The sequence below is a fragment of the Trachinotus anak genome, unplaced genomic scaffold (assembly GCF_046630095.1).
Source record: "Trachinotus anak isolate AG129_WGS33_773 ecotype Australia unplaced genomic scaffold, CSIRO_AGI_Tana_v1 ptg000009l, whole genome shotgun sequence".
Classification (NCBI taxonomy): Eukaryota; Metazoa; Chordata; class Actinopteri; order Carangiformes; family Carangidae; genus Trachinotus; species Trachinotus anak.
In genome coordinates, this window is record NW_027273860.1 from 16,648,819 (window position 1) to 16,670,624 (window position 21,806).

Below are 21,806 nucleotides of genomic sequence, written 5' to 3' on the forward strand. Positions count from 1 at the left end.
CTCAATTCTCTCCATGAATGGCTGAAAAGATCATTTTTATTCACAGGGTGGAATTTCAGTTCAGCAATAAACTATTCCCAGTGCTCGTCCTTCATCCTTCGCCTGAATGGAGGAGCTCGTTGTAAATTTATGTAGAACAAGTTTTAAAAGAAGGTATAAAAATTCAAATAAAGGTGTAAAGGAATACAAAGTTTCCTTCAAATTAAAGAACTCATGCACACAAAAACACTGAATTGTCTTGTTTGTTCAAGGACTTTTGGGGCTCTCTATAGAATAAGCTGCAGCACTTTTCCATCACTTTGCACTGTCGCCCTTTAACTAAAGCAGGAGCATAATATGGGATGATTTGTGTTAGAAAAACTTTTTTGATGAGACAGAAATTCTGCTTCTTCTTCATTATCTTTATTAAATTTTGAATAAGAGGGGGACAGCATGATTATAGCAAAATGCCAGAAGTCATATTCCTCTGTCTCTACTCTCCCAGAATCTCCATACACCAGGCAAGTGCTCACGACACTTACAACACCTCCCCTCCTCTCTTCTCTGTGTCTTCTCTGAGCGTGCGTGTCACTGCCGAGGGTCAGAGCGAGCAGCGCAAACGAAAGGTCAATAGCAAAATGAGGAAATCGATGCAGTCCATCATCAAGCGAGCTGCTGCTGCTGCTGCTGCTGCTGCTGCAACCCCCGCACGCCGCAGTGCTGTGGTGCCACGCTCTGCCAAGGGGCCATTGAGCTCAGGACTGCAGAAGCAGCACTAACAGTGGCTGCATCCTGTGTGTGTTGTCCTGTGTCGTGTCGCAGAGGCTGGACAGACTCCCCAGGAGAGGGTGGAAGCCGCTGCGGCAGAGCGCGATGTTTATTAGGATGTAAAATGCAGAAACACACTTCTGTATACTTGTGCGGGTGTCTTTGAAAAATATCATGTGATGTGATGCTGCTGGTCCATTATCCAGCGCTGGCTGCAGCAACGCCCACAAAATGATTCACAAATGGTCTGATGAGAGCCCTGACCTTCTGAATCATCTGCTGCCCTTCCACTGTAATTTTGGTAATGATGATATTTTACCTGCAGTGCATTGCAACCCTAACTACGCCCGAGGGAAGGGATGGGGACTTTGGTAAGTTGCCTGTGAAGCAGGGAGTGGTGGTGTGTTTTCCTCCTCAGTCTCTTTGTGCAAAGGCTAAGAATAGCTTGACAGGCTCACTGCAGATTGACAGTGATGTATGGATGTTGGCCTGTTCCTGCTCCTGTGCCTGCTGCTGTAGACACACACACACACACACACACACACACACACAAAGTGCAACATCTATCAGCAAGCTGAGGAACTGATGCCTAACATCTTTCTGCAACAGTTATTAAAAATAAATCAGGTGCTTAGTTGTTGTTAGTGCAGCTGATGTCTTATTAATTATCTTAAAATGATTTCTTTAATAATGGAGTTCAGAAAGAAACAAATGTAATACAGTGATATGATTAGGCACCATTTACACTTTAGGTTTTTGCTGATCATATTCATATCCATGCAACATGTACTATATAGTTGATCATATTTGGATGTATTTTTCCACTTGAAATCGTTTCAGTACGGAGTGAAAATCAGTTTGCAGACTCCTGCGAGTCCCTGCTGTGTAATCCATCATGGTGAATATTATTTTTTAGTCACTGTCATTGCATGAAAACTCTGTTCAGGTGCAGATCTATTTAAAACATTTGCACAGAATTACCTCACTAATGCAAAATTATTGCTTCAGTACTTTTTAAGATCTTGCCTCTGTTCCTCCAGCTTTCGGCTGTGATTGGGCAGCTCTCTCCTCGTGAGAGACAGGATCAGCTGTTGATGTGTTCATCTAGGCTCTTTTCAAGGCTCAAGGCAACAATGGTCACATTACATTTCCAGTTTTATGTCAAAGTCTGTTATGGTGCGGCTCAGAATTTGGTTCACATACCTTCAGGGAAACAGATTTCAACACATCACTGGCACACTCATATTGGCTCTGTCTCCTTTTCACTTCTATTGAAGCCCGAACAACAGACACATTTGCACATGTGTTTGTTTCTCTGTGATCTCCAGCAGATCAGTGGCCATGTTTGATCAGCTCTGACTGAGCAGCAACACAGACACTGATGCTGCGGAGGGTTTGGTGATGAAGAAGTTATTATTATTCTGGTGTGTTTTGTCACTATATTTAGCAGGATACATCATCACAGTACCAGACTTCAAATTGAAGCCTTGCTCTTAAACAATGTTCACAGTCTAATCGCTCTGGTCAGTGTTTATTTCTCAGCGGCATCAGAAACGTAACATCACATCCTTTTGTTGAGCAGAACCATAATTTGACCTCTAAGCTTAATGTTTGTCTGTCAGGCTGCAGAGAAGTTAGATGCTATTGTCTAAGCCTCATATTGGTGAAGGGTGACAAAAAAGAGAGAGAGAGAGAGAGAGAGAGAGAGAGAGAGAGAGAGAAAAAAAGATCTATCTCTAGATTAATCTTTTTTTTTTTTCTCCAGACAATGCTCTCTAAAAAAAGATGCTGGAATTAACCATCAGTCAAAGACATGGCGGTAAACAACAGAGCTTCTTTATCATAGAGTTCAAGGTCTAAAACTAAATATGATTTCAAGTGCTTTTAATGGTTTGTGCATGGAGCAATTTTACAAGGTATTTCTATTTCTTTTATTAGGGCCATTAATTTGGAAAACCTGATTTCATAATATTTTGCCATTTTATATCCACATTCTTACAGTTAAATAAACAGGAGAAATAGCTCCACAATTTTTTTTTCCTTTTCTTTCTTTTTATTTTTTTTTCTTTCTTTTTATTATATTTTCAGGTTGTCCATCCATCCGTCTCATTCTTGTGAAGGCGATATCTCATTAAAGCCTTCAGGGATTTTCTTCTAACTGAGCACAAGCATTAATTTGGACTCAAGAATGAACTGATAGGGGACGGGAGGAGGGTGAACTAGAATTTGGTGGTCAAAGATCAAAGTTCACAAAACACATTTTTGGCCATAACTCACAAATCCATACATTAATTGTGATGACATTTTATATCCAAAAGGTGAAAGGTCAACTTCACTGTGACATCATAATGTTCTGCAAAAACACCTCTGAACATTATTCGATGCTATAACTCAGCAGAATAGGTTCTGACCATACTTTCTGGTTAGTGGATGCAGAAAACCAACATTTTCATAATAAAGTAATTAATTATTTGTCAACAACATATATTGTGTTATTACAACTGTGTTTTACTATACAGTCATTCATTACTGTATATATCTATATAACAGCCCTCACTCATGAGTGCCCTCAAGTTGTAGGCAATCACAATTAGTAATGTTATTAACACTTATTTCTGCTTACAACTACATTATATTGTGTTAAAACCCATTTGATTAATGTTTAAATGCAGCTTTATCGCAACTTGAGTCGTGTTTGTCGTTTTTGCTGTCGTGCTGATCGTTGTTCTCCTTTCTGAGATGTGCAGACAAAAGTCACCCGAGCAGTCAGGTTGGAAACTGCAGAAACTGAATCACCTGCACAAGTGGCCTCACCCAGATTTGTTAGAAAGCTGAATGGTGCTGATGACTGGCTGGGGGGCTGACAGAGAGTGATTAGGAAATATGCAGCCTATAAACTTCTATAATTATTATTCAGCTTTTTTTCTGAATCATACTGTGTCCTTACAGCGCCACGGCAAATGCTCCGACGCCTTGAACCTGTCCTCAGTGTGGGGGTCGGGAACCTCTGCCCTGAGTGACCTGGACAGCTTTCTGACCATGTAAGATACAAGTTATGCTCCTGATTATTGAGGACGACCTGTTGTGATCGCTTGAGTTTTTTTTCAGTAACAGGAAGTCACCACTGGGGGGTGCTGCTGTCCATTACATCCACATTAACGCTGCTGTAGTGTGTGTAATGTATACTTATGTTCAAATACAACAAAATCTTTACATTACTCTTGCTCACTTTCCAAACCACACTCTAGACTGATTTCTGAGCCACCAGGCTTTAAACTTATACAACCACTCTATGTAATAAAGTGCAACCAAGCTGCTGTTGTGTTGGAGCTCCTTTATACCAGTAAAACACAGGTCAAAATAACTAGAAGAGTTCATCATTTTTATCACAAAGTAAGCCCTGGAGAGTTTAGTGAAGGTGGCTGACGTGAGAAAAGCCAAAGCGTGCTGGAGGATATTTTCACAGAGAAATGATAAACTGTAAAGGAAGACTTAAAGTAAAGAGGACACGTGGTCACAATCTCTCCTCCCTGAGTTACAGCACTGAATAATGGTCAGAAGTGTTTTTGTAGAACATTGTGATGTCACAGTGAAGTTGACCTTTGACCATTTGGATGTAAAATGTCTTCTCTTCATTTTATCCCTATAGACATTTGAGTTTAAAGTGTGTCATAATGAGTGTATGAATTTTGTGAGGTCACAGCAACAAAAAAACACTGTTAACACACAACAGTGAGAGCGTAGAGTAAAAGACAGGCTTGGTTTTTGGTGATCATCATAATTAGATTACCTGTTTTGAATGTTGTGTTGTGATGTCTGTGTAAAGCCACCAGCCACTGCTTTTATCCCTGGGGACAGCTACACCACTGTATTGTTCTCTTTACTGAAAATACAAACCAGACGCCTCCCTGTTTATTTCTTTCAGTGCTGTGCTTGAGTGTCATGTAACTACCACTTGTCACATGTATTATCTGTGTATCCTTGTAAACAGAGCAACCCCGTGAAAGAGAGACTTCCCTGCAGACATATTGGTTTTAATCAATGATGCAATCCCTGCTGCACATACTGCACATACCTAGAGAGCTGTGCGGTGTTAAGACACAGCGTGTGACCAGCACTGTTCACTGATAGAGCATCACAGTCGAATGTGTAATACTGGAGACCCTGGAGCAGGAGGACGTAAACGGAACGCAGCCATGAATAGTGTCTCTAATTACAGCTGTCAACGTTCCTGTCATGAGAAAGGCCTATTTTCTTCTTGCCTTCATCGGTCACCCACCCTCACCCCCACCACCTCCTCCCCCACTCTGCCTTCACGCAGGGTCGTTCAGGATCAGATTAAAATCGATCGTTCGCTATTGATATGTGGGAGGGGAATTGAATTGCAAATTCTACACGTTCAGACTTGAAACTTGAAAAAGTCATTTGATCCAAATTGGGGGGGGGGAAGCACATATTAGGAAAACAAGAAAATGTGTTTTTTTGTTTGTTTTTTTTTAAATCATAATACACATTGAAAATATGAAGTGAAAAGGATGTTTTGCAGCTTATTTGCTTGATTGACAGGTCTCTCAGCCTACCACGCTCAGCCAGAGTAGTTCCTGCCTCATCCCAGGAGGTAGAGCGGGTCGTCCACTAATCAGAAGGTCAGTGGTTCGGTCCGGGCTCCTCCAGTCCACATGTCAAAGTGTCCTTGGGCAAGATACTGAACCCCACATTGCCTCAGTGTGTGTGTGTGTGTGTGTGTGTGAAGGTCTGAATGTGGCTTCCATTGTAAAGCACTTTGAGTGGTCGATAAGACTAGAAAAGAACTATATAAGCAGTCCATTTTATCCCACTTCAGCTTCACTCAGGTTCTGCTCAAATCCTGGTTTTGCTGACAAAACCTGAACAAAATATTATTCAAAATTCATTCACTCAATAGTAATTCATGGTTTATCATTCTGTGCTGTAACAGTACAGTCCTACATAACAGATTGAGCCACTCTGCTGCTGTAATGACACAGAAAAAAAAATCATCAATAATATCTGATTTAACTAAAGACTGGCAGACAGGTAAACATTTTTTTTTTACAATTCAAACTCCACTCAGTGATTTACAGCCATGTTACCCATCACCACATCATCATTTCCTCCAAAAACGACGTCTACATTATATGAGATCTCACTGCTGATCATCATATACTTTTTGTTGTTATTCACTATGAGAACTTCAGTTAGAAAGACAAAAACCCTGCAATGTACCATACTAAATCTGACAGACAGCAGCCTGTAATACATTTTAACTAACTGAGCCACTGCACATTACTAATAATTTCTTCTCTCTGTTGGCAGCGGGGGTTTAATCACACAGTATGAACCTACATTAACACAATAACTGTCATCATCCCAACCCCCAGTCAGTCTGCGAGACAAAGACAGCTGCTACCATCATGAAATCATCTGAAATCATTTCTTATTAATTATAGCATTAAAAACTGCATTCGCCTTCTATATCACATGGAACTACAGTATATGGAGCTGTATTGTATCGAAACTGTACTATTTAAACATACTATTCGGCAGTGACAAACTTGTACAATATTAAAATTGCTAGATCACTCAAAATCAATTGTTTTATTAATGACTGTGGACCCCACAAGGAGCAGATATCTAATATAATTATGATAAAAAGATCCAGGGTCAGACTGAAGCTTCACCCTCTTGTATGTCAGGATTATGCACATGATGGTTTGTTGATCATAAAGAAAAAATCAATAGGTTTAAGTGTAATAATGGTCACTGAGCTGCAAAACACGCACCCAGGGGCCCATGGAGGTGTTAGTCTGTGTCTACTCAGTAAAGGAGAGTCGGTTGAGTGTGGCTGGAATTGAATTTGGGGAGAGATGCAGTGGAAGGTACTCGAGGCAAACTGGCTGACTTTCTACCAGTGTGGTCCAACCGAGTACCCTGTGATTTGTTCTGATTACAGGGGTCGTCTTTTGGAAAACAAACTCATGTAGGTATTAAATGCAGTCAGTGTGGAGAAATTGCTCATGGGGGGGTGGGGGGTGGAGAAACACGAGTCAACATCAGCACAGTTTACCGTGCGCGGCTTCTTGGCATCAGCTCTTCTAATATGAATGTGAATGAATGTAATTATGTAACAGCGGCAGTGTTGTTTGTAATTAGATAAGAGCTCAGGCAGCTCTGTCTGCTGAAACTGTAATTGTTGAGTCTGGCATGTGCTTCCTTGAAATGTTTCCGTAATTACAAGTCTGTGTCCTCGATGCTCCTTTCAGCACAAAGCTTTTATATGTAATCTTGTGATTGCCATCAGAAAAGAACACACTGTAATGTCAACCTGACCTGTAAATATCAACATCACTGCATTTACGATTACTGGAATCATGGGGGAAGTGAGGTCGGTGCAGCAGTGAATAATGTATTTTAAATACATTATTCAAATTATTTAAAAAGAAATGATAATTAAGAGAAATGAAAAGTGGGTATTAAATGAAACAGATAAATGTTTCTGCTACAGTAAAGTTATCTGTACAAAATTCAGTACGACAAAAATGAAACCAAGACATCTCTATTGCCCCCTGGTGGGTAGCTGCAGTATAGGTCATAAACCCCACCCCCTCCATGTTAGCAGATCAAAAATCACAATACTATGATTGAGTCACATCTGAGCTGGGTGGGTGACGGACATGGTGGTCACGTCTTTGATCATTCCAATATTTTCAGATTTCACATATTTAAATTTGACCTTGTTTTTTGGCTTATAGGAAAATATGGTTCAGTATTTCTCCACCAGGTCTCTGGATGTGTAAGGAAGGCTTGAAGCTTGTGATGTACTGTAGCTGATGGGCTACCAGCTAACATGCTAGCCAGCAGAGAACATGCTACAGCCAAGTACAGACCAAATGACCAGCAGTGTTTTTGCTCTGCCTGTTGTAGGATGCTTTAAGACAACATTTGTAGCTTATGCCTAGAATGCATTTCACCTCAAACACTGGTAGCTGTGGATCATTTCAGCCAGAACTTTCTGCCCTAACAATCATTACTGTGTTTAAATTCATCATTTTGTCAAAGGTCAAAAGTCAAAGGTATTGGTTCTTGTTGTGTAGTAAAGCAGTGCAGACCAGCTGTTGTAAGGAGCACACTCGAACTTCTAGCCCAACATAGGCCTGGTCTTCGGCCCAAGTCTGGCCCACATCCTTGCACATCTAGGCAGTGTATTGATTGACAGATGGAAGATTTTCTTTGTGTTTGCCTGAATTGGTCCAGATGCGCAAGTATAATCTGACAATCATGCTGTGTATGGGCCAGATTTGTGCCATGGAACTAGGCTTATGAGAGGCCAGAAGAAAACAAGCATGTGGCCTAATTATGGGATGGATTTATTTTGCTATAATCTAGCTTCTGTTGTGTCCTGTGACACAACAAGTTACAGATTTTGTACAACTTAGTGGAAAATGATGCAGGTTTGGGTTAACAATGTTCAAATGCAATTATCTGAATAAATTCCTGTCTTCTCTCGCTCTCTCTCTGTCTCTCTCTCTCTCTCCGACTGTGCTCATCATCTGTGTCAGTGACAAAGAACACAAAGCAGGAAGATAGAGGAGAGACAGAGATGGGGAGCAATGCTTTGCATTAGCCTGGAGAGCTAATAATCAGTAAACCTGCCTCGCTCCACTGGATTTGTTTGTTTGGACTGCCGGCTCACTGTAAGCCTGTTTATCTGAACATTGATTTAGTGAAATCCTTTTTCTTCAACTTGTTCTGCCTCAGCGTCTTCATCATCCTGTTGCCAGCACACACACCTGTGACATATTGCATCCTGTGCATTTTACACACAACTGTGTCTGCTTTTCAACTAATTGTTGTAGCAGAAAGTGTGAAACGAAACCCAGCGATTATACAGTACACTGTAAGGGGCTGTGATTCATTGCTTTTCAAATTTCAGTAGCTCCTCACCCGATGGAGTTTCACAGCGTTTCCACTAATGGAGGACAAAACCATGAACAACACAGTCATGCAGAGGGAAATGAGCTCCATCAGTCTGGCTGCATTTCTTATTTGTCACCAACAGAGGTCAGAGATAGATAAGAGTTATTCTTTTATCTGCAGACATGTTCACTTACAGGAAACCATATGATAAAAACACCTCAATATATTGTATAGATAAGAGGAAACAGATGAGCAGTAGACTGAGGGACAGAAAACAATCTGTCTTTTGGATGTTTTAGTTATGTGTAATGGTATTATGAAGACAAAAATAAGGTGATTTAGTTTGATGTATCAGAATGTTATTGTGTTTTTAAGGGACAGCCAGTATAATAGGATTTGGAAAGTTATTCAGTTGAAATTCATCAAGGACTCCCTCCCCCTGTGGGCTTTGTGGATTATTTCATAACAAATAGCTCTGTCATTCAGTCTGTTTTAAGTTATTGATTAGGATGCTGAAACAGGGCATGATTAAAAAGGAGGAGCTAAACGATAAGATTAATGAGCTGAAATTATTCCTTACATGAAAAGTACACACAACTGAAGTTAAAAGATTTCACACTAAATCCACATGTACAGCACTGTAGCCATATCAAATTTATTTTAAAAGAGTTACATCTTCAGTAGGAACCAAAGCGCTTGGTCTTTTAATGGGATTTCTTGAAAATAATGAAATATTAAACAATGCCAGACATATCTTCCAAGGCCCTGTGGGACCACTGGAGATCCCCAGACCTTACACTGAGAGCTGCTGTCTGGGGAACTGCTCAGTTCATCCCACCACAAATCTCTCAGAGTGTGTAAACGTCAGTGTTATTAAAATGTACTGGCCTGGGGAGTGACCACTGGCCAGAGGTCATTGTCTTACTGCTTAGCTTAGCAGGCGACCCACTTTTCTCTCTGATTAATTCCTCTGTGTGTGTGTGTGTGTGTGTGTGTGTGTGTGTGTGTGTGTGTGAGGGACAGAGTGTGTGGCATAAAGCGGCAGTGGTGGTTATTCCCACATCAGGCCGCAACATATTTACGCAAATCTCCCGCATCATGTTATCATAGCGACAGACCAGTTGCCATGGTGATAATCTCTTCCGCTTGTAGACAGGGCGGTGCTTTCTGGGAAACTGGAGGGGCAGGGTGGGGTCATTGTTGAATACACTTAAGGAAAAAAAAATGATGCATGGAATTATATTTTATATGTTACATTTAGAATTTATATAGAAATGCATGCATACATAGACACATGAACATATGTACATTCATTTTCATGCATATTTTTCCTGACACACCCCTACAAAGGGGCTGGGTCTGGGTTTGGTTATTTTATAATTTTAAAATCATCATGGCACATAGATATTTCCAAATTAATGCTAATGTTGCACTGCGTATGTTAGATGTTCAAATATGCAACTGTTTGTTAACATATTCACCATGAAAACTCTAATTATAAGGTGATAATGTGTTGATGTTGTGTTTTCAGGTTGGTGTCAAAAGAGAGATAGAATTAAACAACCTATATCTCAGCAAAAGTTAAAAATACTTTGCATTTATCTTTACTATGTTAGACAACTGTAATGCTGAATCTTCATGGGTCTGTCTGAAAAGTGGCTCAGACAGCTGCAACTGTGGATCACATCAGTCCAGGTTTTAGATTGTGACATGCTTCCTGTGTGTCAAAGAATACATTCTAAAATACTGCTGTTGGCTTGTGAAGCAATGAATGCTTTAGGGCCAAAATTCATTTCTGAGCTCCTGCTTCATGAAGAACCATCCAGACCTTTCTGATGGTCTGAGACGGATCTGCATGGAAGAGCAGCATCCATGTTCTGTGTGCCACATATCTGAACAACCACCAGAAATCACAACTCTAACTCCCAGTCCATCTGTTTATGTGTCATTTCAGTGTTAACTTTCACATCTTGTTTTAATGCCTTCTATGTGCCTTTTACATATATATCTTTGGGATGTGCAAGCACATGATTGCTTCATTGCATTTTGAGCACTTAGACTCTTCTGGGCATCAGAGGAGGTGAGATTTTCTTTCTTGTGAAGAAAGTTATTTAAAATGCTTTTGCAAATTTTTCAGGATCATTTCCAACTCTCAGCTTCCTGACAAAAAAATAGAAACTCACACACATACAAAGGAAGAAATAAGTTCACACAGTGCTATTATACAGTCTGTGTGTGTAAATGTTGCCTTTTGGTGTGTGTTGTCTGTTGTGTGTGGAGGTAATGAACAATTTGAACCTCTGCAGTGGCTTCAGTTTCACCACATCTGCTCTGAGCTGCAAAGCAATGTTCTACTGGATACGAAAATACAACAACAAAATGAACATTTCTCCCAGTGTTACTGCAGCAAAAGCTCACCAACATCACACCCAGAGATAAGAGAAATCTTTAAGATTGCTAAGGAAAGGCATCACCTCAGTTTGTACACTCATCAAGAGAAAACGCTGAGGCTGCAGTTCTGACCATCTCCTTGCTGCATGTTGTTATGGAAATGAGGAGATGTTTGTCACTGGCAGAGGAGCACAGATGAGAATGGATCTTCTATCCCACAGTGCAGAGGCACACCAGCAGGAGAGGCAAACCAGGCAAATACATGGGGTCCCCAAGAGGAAAGGGGCCCATGATGGCCCATTTTCCAATGACAACTACAAGCCTCCCAGAACAAGTAATAATGTAATGTTATAAGGTCATAAGTTTGTCAGCAAGTGGCAACCTCTGGGGATAAAAAAGAAGCCTACTCAGAGGTGCTTAAAAACTGCAGTAATTTGAGGGACCACTTGGGGTTGGATCCAAAAGTGAGTCAATCCCATCGACTCAGAAATAAACAAGTTTACAGCCTGGTACAAAATACGGTTTTGGTCTCCATAGATAATTTCCTCCTTCATGAAAACTGTATGACAACTGATTTTTTATATAATTCACCTGTTTAACTTTTATTAAGGTTTAAAGATAGTTAGAGGTGGGTATTCTTGCCACTAACATACCGAGGTCTCAGCTCTACACCTGCCCCGCCCTGTTTTTTGCATCCTGGGACTGAAACACACAGTTGCACCCACACACTCTAAACTTGGGCGATATTCAAAATTTAATATCTTGATACAGTCCTTCCCAAATATCTCAATATATGATATTATACCAATGGGGTATTTTTTTAATTATATAATTATATTTTATCCCCATATTTTATGTTTCAGTTGCTTTTTATACATAATAATGCTATTGTATTAAATTGTATTTAATTGTATTTCCAAAATTTCTAATGGTTCAGATATAAGTGATGCTGCCCCTAAATAGAAGTTCAAAGCTTGATTTGTAACATTCAAAGGTAAAATGTACAGTAAGCGAAGCAGTGAAATGAATGTCGGGCAAAAAAAAAAAAGATATTATGAAAAACATAAATATTGCATTGGGCAGGAAATATCACAATGTTCAATATTATCACATATTATCAAATATAAATACCAAGCCTAACACTCACTTTATTTCTACTGACCATATAGACTACTCTGTGTACAATCTAGGCCACTGACCAGGAAGGAGAAGAACACAGCTTCCGCCCAGTGACCAATTATGGTTTCACATTCATTTGGAAAACCAAAGTATAAACATTTGCATTTCTTCCTGTACAGACATGTTGGATCTCTCCTCACCATACTGTCACACTCTTCCTTGTGACTATCAGCACTCCTCACACACAAGGTATTTAATTGGCTTATTTTAGAACAAAGAAAAACAAGAGACAAGCATCACCTAATTCTAATTCAGCTGCCTGTCTGCAAAATGATCAACAAAAAGAAAGACTGCTTGTTAACTCTCCATTCACCCACTTTCTTGCTCTACATCAGCCGCTTTCTGAAAGATTACAGATTTTTATTTTCAGCAAGGGGAGGTTTGTCATCCTGTGCTGCCCTGATAGACCTAGAAGATGAGACTCCCACAGACACATGGCATTATCACTGCCTGTCCCTGTGTTTGGAGCCAGTTTCCAAGAGATTAGAACATCATTACTGTCCTTCATGATTTCATCAAAAATCTCCCACTGAGGGCTGGATCAAGAGGAAGGATGTTCCGGACGAAAATGATCAGGCAGAAGCACACGGTTTGTGGTAGGAAGTGAACCGTATTAATTGCTCAACCAGCAGATGTTTCAAAGATGAGACATGCTCTCCATTCTCAGGATCCTTGGGCTAAATGGTTAGATATGGGTTAGACTACATTATGTTCTTTTTCTGGCATCTGCTGTGTTCTAATCAAATGCATGTAAATGTGAATCAGAGTCGGAACGACAGAGGCTCTAGAACAGTCAACACTGGTTTTCTGCCATGACCACAATTGTTCCCTAATCTTGATCAAATTATTGTTTTTTTATTCCCGGCCCCCACAAGCACGTAGTTGGCTACAAATGCTGTTAGACATTGATATTTTGTTGATTGTAGGCGGGGGTGTCAGGAACCAAAATACAACATCAGAACAACGCCTAATGCCAACGTCAGCTGACGTTGATATTTTGTTGGTTTTGCTGGTTTTGGTGTTGCTATGTAACCAAAATCAATGTCTTCCAGACGTGTCATGCCAACGCCATCTTGACATGCAAAATATCGACAATCAAGTCGTGAGAAAAATCCAATGCCTGCTAAACGTCCCAATGTCAATTAGCCTACTCTGGATTTTCACATTAATCAAATTCCAACCAAAATTTAAGGTCCATCCAGCGTTAGAGTCGTTGGAGCCCGGTGCCTGCTGGGATCTTTCACAGTCATACAAATCATTTAGTGTGGAAGATTTGTTGGGCTTTTGAGGGCTAAGGGCAGACTGGTATTAACTGAACTGGATATTCATGGTCTCCTGAGGATGATTGTTTTTGATTTTAACAGTAAAAAAAAAAAAAAAATTGTGCCTGTGGGCAGAAAAGAAATTGCAGCGTGAAAGCAATGCTTCTAGAGAACCAATCTAAATGACGATGGTGTCTTTATTCTATAGCCATTTCATTGTGCAATCAACATTTATAATATCATAATGATAAGTTCAAATGAAAAAAGTTGTCAACAAAAACAAAAAAAAAAGGCCTGTAATCCCCGACAGACAACTGGGCTTTATCTGTCTTATCCTGACTTATAAGTCCCACTTGTTCAGTAGATTCATTAGAGCTCCTGTATTTCCTCTGATGTAGCAGGGTATGACTGAAACAGACCCTGAAAGCTTCACTGGAAGGCAGCATCACAGGTCAGACTGATGCTGCCTTAGAGGTTGGACTCTGATGGACTGGACTGGATTACTGCAGTGCTGCTCTAGAGATATACTGTATGGGGAAGTGTAGATAGGAAATTGTTGAATCAACTACCATTAGTGCTCTGACCTCACTGATTGTCACAGTGGTCAGCCTGTTTGGGATCAGGAAAGCATTCATGTAACGTGCTCTTATTTTGTACACTCTCCCATATTTATTACTGAGTTGAAATGTGCTTCTTTAGAAAACTGATGAAATAATTTGAGATCTAATAAATAACACTGGGCTACACCATGTTGTCTTTATTTAAAAGCAGAGGCCAGTGTTGATGCTCATGGAAGACATATTTTTTGGTGAAGGTCAGAAAATAAATGATGCACATTGAAGCAGGCGGAGAAAGTGAGAGAACGGGACAGGGGGGATGAAAGTGGCGACTGGGGGAGGTGGTGGTATGTGTGGAGGGGGTGGGGGGGTGTGGATTTGTTTGCTATACTGCCTAATCCCGGCAGCACTGCATCACACACCAACACCATCTGTCACCATCCACATTTGGAGTCAGCTGCCTAGTGCCTGGACTGGACGGCTGGGTCCTGACCACAGGTCCTGTCGGGTACTGGCTATTACTGCAGGCGGGTACTGGTGGGGGGGGGGGGCTGGGTTCACACACTTCCCGCAGCCTGTGGTCTGTACAGAGTGTACGGGGTATGTGTTTCAAACCGGAGCGGAGGTGGAGGGGGGGGTTTCTGATTTGCCAAGCAGCATCGGCAGCACTCTGATGGTTCGGTGCGCTCAGAGAGCAGCTGGGAGGATGCAGAGGAGGGAGAGACACAGAGAAACACGGTGATGCGGTGACACATGGCTGCTTGTACCGCCTGCCAGCCCTGACTGCGGCTTCTGCTTTCCATTCACCGGGAAACAGGGCAGGACTGACACTGGGATGCTGAGAGACGCTGCTGGAGGCTGCCGCAACCACCGACCAGGATCATCCAAACAAACGAGCTGTGAGGAGACTGGGGACCACATAGACTAGACTGCTGATCATATTACCTTTTGGTAAGCCCGATTCTGGCTCCACCTGTCATTACCTGCAGTGTTTTAATTATTGTATCTGGGACTGCCTATACATATATACATACATACATATATATATATATATATATATATATATATATATATATATATTTACAGCAATCACTGTGTAGTAACAAATATTCTCTATTTCCATTGAGGCAGTTTAATCTGCTTTAGGCTACCCTCGCATTTTGCTCTAGTGTTGGCCACCAAAACAAAGGATGTGCTTGAAAATTCAGCATTAAATTATTTTACCTTTTTTTTTTTATTTATTTTCATAAATTAACCATTGCCGGGGCCTATGTGGACAACTCAGCCTACTCAAGGTGACATTCATTAGCATAAGTTTTTTTCCTCAGGTGTTAAACTTAATGCCTCAGTGATGGTAGATATCCTCTACAGTTTTAATTTCTTTTTCTGATTTTTTAAAATTTTTATTTTATTATTATTATTATTTTTTTTTTTAACATTTTCATTTGTGCAAACTTTTCTTTCTGGTTCCTATTAGGCCAGTAGCCCCAGTCTTTTGTCTAACATGTGAACAGCAACCAAATCATGTACTACTGGTGAAATAATAATAAGGGGAACATGGACTGACAAATACTCATGAGATTATTTAGCTTTTCACCTCATCCAAACATAGGCTATATATCCCCAGAAACAATCAATAGGCTGTAGGGTGAGAAATTTGCATTTCTAAATGGAAAAGGTAAATATGGTCATCACAGTAAAGCTATATCAGATATATTGTCTTCGAGATAAAAAAAAATCTGGACTATTTATATTACTTATATATCTTTCTTTAGCCTCTAAAGCTTGAAATTCTTTCTTAACTTGTTTGAAATTCACTCAGCTCTATATTTTAATGAGAGGTATCCTAGATAGCCTATAAACTGCTTATATACTTAAACGCATAAAAACACATTTGCATGACCATATTTCATCACTATATTATAATTTATGTCACATTGGTGTAGTTTTAAAGTGATCATTCCATTTGTACGAAGAGCGATTGCTTATTTCCACTGTTATGGCCCTACAGTGTGCCTGAGGATTTTTGTCCCTGCCGAGCCGCCGTCGCGATGGGAGATAACATGTCCAAGCGACTGAAGCTGATCTCGGCTACAGAGGCAGAGATGGAGGAGCGCTCTTTTCCAAACCCGTACCCCGACTGGGACCAAGGAGTCCTCACCTCCAACTCCGGAGCAGACGTAGATTACAATGAGCCATTTGATGCAGAAGGAAAGGTGAGAGGTTTTGCTTTTGCGTCATTTAAAAAAAATATATTTGCTGACCTGCTAATAGAAGCTACAGCTAGCTTAACCCAGACTTGCACTTGTGTCGCAGTTTCTAAGACTTGTCACTACTTGTTGTAAAGTTATATTTATCTGTAATGGTTGAACTGGATTTATTAGAGACATTTTAAGGGGACGGTGGTTTATGATGTAAACTATGACAAACGTTCATGCTAAGTGATCTATGACAGATGCTCGTCAATTTTTAGAAAATATGTTGCTATAGTAACGCCTTACTGCAACAGGGCTCAGTGAATTTGGTTTGTGACGCATGAAACAGCAACTTTCGCATCTGAAGTGTCGCCATAGTTGTAACTTGCATGTGAAATCAAAAATGTGAAATTATTGTGAGCCACGACTTGTGGTGGAAATGTGTTTTCAGCTCATTAAGTCCACTCAGCTAAAACTAACACAGTCTGATACATGCTGCTGCAGTTTGGTTTAGTACCAGGAAGTTCAAATGTTATTTTTTACCTTGGTATAAATATCAACCCTATTACCCTAACCTCCTTGAGTCCACTGACTGTGTCTAGTATATGAGTACTGGGTGTTGCACACCTTTCATTCCCCATTATTGCAAGGCTCACTAACAAACTAAATTAACAAAAGTCTACCAACTTGTATGTGTGTTGCATGGTGACAATTGCATAAATAGGTAATAACATGGTGTTGATTAAAGTATTTAAGTCAAAAACAGTCTCAGCAGCTGGCATGTTCAGTTACAATAATCCCAGAGGGGAAGGAATGTGTTGGTCAGGCATTACCTGCTTAAAGCTTGCTGAGACCACTACTCAAAATAATACTTCTATTTTGCATTTGTTTCTAATGTAATACTATTTCATTCATTACAAAGTTTTTGTGAATTTGAGTTTTCATAAATGTACATGAATATCAGAATGCTATAAGGACAGCATGCACTCGAGCTGGCATGTTCTCCACAAGTTTGATGAAAACCTGATCACCCATGTTATTCCTCCATGATCTGTCAGTGTTCCAAAGAGCGTCTTGTGGTGTCACACAATGCTTCGCTTTTTTGGTCTTCAAATGTTTCCATAAATGTTCAGTGGGGTTGAGTTCAGGTGACTATAGAGGAAAGTCCACAACAGTCAGGACTCCTTGGTCTTCTTTGGTCTTCAAGTAGTTCTTGCAAAGCTTCGAGGTGTGTTGTGGGTCATTATCCTGCTGCAGTATGAATTCTCCTCCACAAAGATGCAAACCAGAGGGTGAAGCATGTCTCTGAAGAATACAGTGGCACTTTTCCTTAGTTAGGGTGTGGTCAGTGTGGTGCAAGTGTCCCATCTCTAGAGTAGGCAAAACACCCCCAGACTTGAATATTCCCTCCACCATGTTTCACTGTCGGGTTGATACACTGTGGTATCATCGTCTTCTCCTCCTGAAATGCTGGTAATTGTAGCCCACCGAAAGCGTTTGGCCTTGTTTCCCATCCTGAGAAGTGGTTTAGAAACTGCTCCTACCACTACAACACAGCCTTGTTTTGACAGTACTTTTGCTTATGTTCTTTATTTAGCAATCTGTGATAAAGTTTCTTTTTTATCTCTCAGGGAACTAAGCTTGATGTATTGAGCTTCTGATGGTGTGGGTACTTCTCATCTGCCTGATCGCGCCATGGATATAACTGATCCTGTTTTTGCAAAGTGTTTTAAAGGTCAATGTACTGCCCCTTAGAAACCTTTAGTCTAGCCACGACTTGATGCTGAGAAAGCTGCTCTTTGCACAGAATAACAATTTGACTTCTGACACGTTCACTTAGCTCTGATGTCATTTTTCCAACCATAACAATGCTACTTAGTGAGCAATGATCTGCTGGGAAATGGAGTCACAGCCTTACTTATAATAGGTGAACAGTGGCTACAAGTTGAGTTACTTGAGCAAGCCTCTGATGAGTAGATCAAATCCACCTGAGTATCATCTGAACGCATGCTGCAATGGGAGGGAAACACCTCAGGGAAATCTGACCTCTTGTATAAGAGTTAAATTGTTCAATGCCTCAAATTTGCTTAAATTAGATTGCTCATCTAGAAGCAGTGCAGAATCTTAAACATGTCTTCTTCATTTTACATGACATGATTTATGGTGTTTTTAAATATTTGTGAAACTTTCAGATTATTTCTGTTGTATATGCCTCCATTGATATAAGCTGGGAGTTTAGTAACTTAGAAAAGTAGGCGGGAGAGGTCAAGAGCCTTTGTCATGTCATAGACTTGATTTGTATCAAACTCGCAAAAATACCAGTAGAAAGGATTTGGTTGTTCATTTTGGCCAGTTAATACAACTGAGAGGGGTTAAGTGTGTTTTAGGCTGCAACCAATAAAATCATTATAAATTAAGTTAGCCATTATTTCTTGGATGAATCCATTATTCATTCATTCACTCTGTAACATGAAAAACTGCCATCACAAGTTCACAGTATAAAACAGAGAAAAGCACCAAAACCTCACATTAGAGAAGCATCAGAGAATATTCCGCAGTTTTACTTAAACAATAAGTTGATTATCAAAATTGTTTATTATTATTTCTCTGATGATTAATTAACTAATTCACTATTTTTTCAGCTTTATGTGGATTTATGTCCAGTTAAGACTAATTTTATACTTTGTGGGTATTTTTCTTGCTGCAGGAACAGGTTCCAGTGTCCTGATCTGTAGCCCCTCTTAAACAGAGATCCCACTTTATTGCTATTGAGAAGACCCGTCAATATGCCGGCTTTGCCTGCACTCCTGCAACACACCCGCAGCACGCTCTCAAGCGCACCCCGACTAATAAGCACACATTTTTTTGACAGCCCACTGATGTGGCAGACCATCAGGATTAGTTCCAGTATACCCAATGTCCAGTCTTTATATTTAATTAGCCACAATTAATTTGCTGAATGATGCTGCATCGTGTTACGTGTTGCCTTGTTTTTGCCAGATCACCTTGCATTGGCAACCCTGCTGTGTCAGTGCAGCATTTACATTCAAATAAATGACTGTGATTTTTTTCACACATTGCTTTTATCTTTATAAACATGGGGGTTTATATTTTTAGTGCAACTGATGATGGTCTAAGAATAATGAAAGTTGTCTGTTCCAGCCAGCACTTCAGTACCGTATATATTTGTGTAGAAGATGCACCCAAATATTCCTAATAACTAATTGTGCATTGTACAAACTTTATATAGTAATGTGTCATATAGGGGCTGCAGGCAGAGCTTCAGGCTTTCAGTCTTGTGTCATACTTTGAGTTGTACCCTCTCATTCCCCTCTTGCCTTCTCTGAACATTTCTTTGTTATGCTAAACAGTAACATTTATTCTTGTGAAACAATCCTGCCTGTCACTCTGCCTCTGCTTTGTTCTCTTTCCTCCACCATCGATCGGATGAGGTAGCAGGGTAGCAGTGAGTCAGAGCAGAGAGAACAGAGAGGCCTGGTCATAATCCTGTCTGCTTGAGGACAGAGGACACACTCTGGTCAGGCTCTCTGGGTTTTAGCCTCAAGGACTGTCTGCTGTGCCTGGACTGTACTGGGGGAAAATGGATTCTCTGACTGACAAGCGACTAATTTCGATCAGAATCCGAAGTTAGGGCAGACTAGAATATATGCTGTATGTTAATTGATGATAGTGTTTCTCAGAGGATAACAACACAAAATACTCAGGGAAAGTACCATCATTCTTTTAGTTTTTGTTTGTTTATTTGTTTTAATTCTTATCTTTACATGACATCTTTTTGTTTGATACTACTCGTTGTAGTAAAAAAAACACCACTGTAGAAATTGTTAATTACTCCATTTATTGTTGTTGGCAGATTTTTTACCAGCAAATTACCAGCAAATCCTTTTCGGTTAGTTTCTTAGTTTCATACTAATTAATCTCGAATGACAATATTTACCGTATAATCCATCGTGCACTGAGTAAAATGGAGAAATCAGATGCAGGTAGACATGTGACAGGCTTGTGAAAAACTGTTTGCACAGGACTGGCTGACTTTCAGCAGCAGACATGAGAAACCTGTTCTCTAAGTGGCTCCTGTTAATTTATCAGGCCAGTGGGTAGGAGTAAATGGGCCTTGAGTCCTACAAATAGCTCCTACATTTCTTGTGCACTCCCAGACTCCCATCTGTGTTTGTGTGAGGAGGTGGCTTGTGAGAGACAGTCACTGACTAAAATCTCTGTAGCTGCTTTGATTCAAGAAGCTCCCTAGCCCTTCTTGTCATACAGTTCTGTAGGCTGAATGTGAATGGGGCCTGTAGAGAATTAATTAACTCCATACCCATGATCAAACCAGCCCTTGAAGCATGATCTGACCTATGCTGTTAAATCTGTAAAGGGTAAATGGAGCCTTGTGGAAAATTACCTTATTAACATAGTGCGTTTCCTGACATAAATCCTAACGAGTCTGGGTCATAACCTTCTGCCTGATGTCTGGGAAATTATTAGGCTCACCAACTGCAACAGTACATAAACGAAAATGCCAAACATCTTCTTGTTCAAGCTTCACGTGTGATCATTTGCTGCTTTTGTGTATTTTAATTCTTAGATATCAGATATCTCTGGGTCTCTCTGGGTCTGTCAGACATAATAATTCATCTGAAAACAACATCCAGGGCTCTAGAATAACTCCTAATATTCATTTATAATAATGATAATGAATACTGTAATTGATTGCTGTGGCTACGTCCACACTGCTTTGTTTTCATTTTAAAACAAACTTCTTATGCTATGTTTTGCCTCCTGTCCAAGCTAGTTCAGAGTTTTAGAGCCCTGAAAACAGAGCGTTCTGGAAAAGCTACTGGTCCCATTTTAGTTTGAAAACTGTGAGATTGCATTGTAGTCTGGACGGGCAAAATCAGAGACCTTTGAAAACGATGACGTAAACACACCCGGTCGCTCCCTGATTGGTTCTTATCAGCCCTGACTACCAGTGGTGAAAGCAACCTGAGCAACAAATTACAAGTCTTACTGATCTTTTTGTCTTTGCCAGCAGCTGTTGTGCAGTGTAATTCTGCATGATAACGCTACGACTGTCTTTCGTAGTATTTTCTGCAACTACGGTAATCAGCTGAGTACAACTGAGAGTAGACAATCTGCTTCCTGTTTACACCGGCTCACGCCTGCCCCCAGTGTCTGTGAAGGGTCATCTGTGTATGAGTTTTCAGGTGTGTTAGTATGGCTGCAGATCATTTCTGATTAGGAGCTAAAATGGTTGTCTGGACAGAGATCGTTTTCATTTTTGAAATGAAAACATATTAGTGTGGATGTAGCCTAAATCTGCTCTCTCTCCTCCTCAGGTGAGCGCAGGATTCCAGAAGAAGGTCCAGAGTAAGATCAAAGATCTTCTCCAGCAGATGGAGGAGGGCCTGAAGACCGCTGACCCCCATGACTTCTCCGCATACACTGGCTGGACAGGTCTGTCTCCTGCACGGTAAAACTATGAAGACATGTTGTTTCCACGTGTCAGGTTCAACCTCGCA

The 21,806-nt window shown here is 40.4% G+C and overlaps 1 protein-coding gene across 2 annotated transcripts in view; it reads left to right on the forward strand.

Annotated features, from left to right (window-relative positions):
• The first annotated feature begins 14,677 nt into the window (after window positions 1-14,677).
• The window catches only part of lancl2 (LanC lantibiotic synthetase component C-like 2 (bacterial)), a 30,270-nt gene continuing 23,141 nt past the window's right edge, over window positions 14,678-21,806 (forward strand). Inside the window, exons 1-3 of one of the 2 annotated variants that reach the window (XM_071485588.1) lie at window positions 14,678-15,022; window positions 16,083-16,287; window positions 21,624-21,741. In XM_071485588.1, the coding sequence (XP_071341689.1) occupies window positions 16,123-16,287; window positions 21,624-21,741 (283 nt within the window). In that variant the 5' untranslated portion in view covers window positions 14,678-15,022; window positions 16,083-16,122. Of the gene's footprint in view, window positions 15,023-16,082; window positions 16,288-21,369; window positions 21,492-21,623; window positions 21,742-21,806 lie in introns of those variants that run through there. The other variant, XM_071485589.1, reaches the window with a different exon arrangement.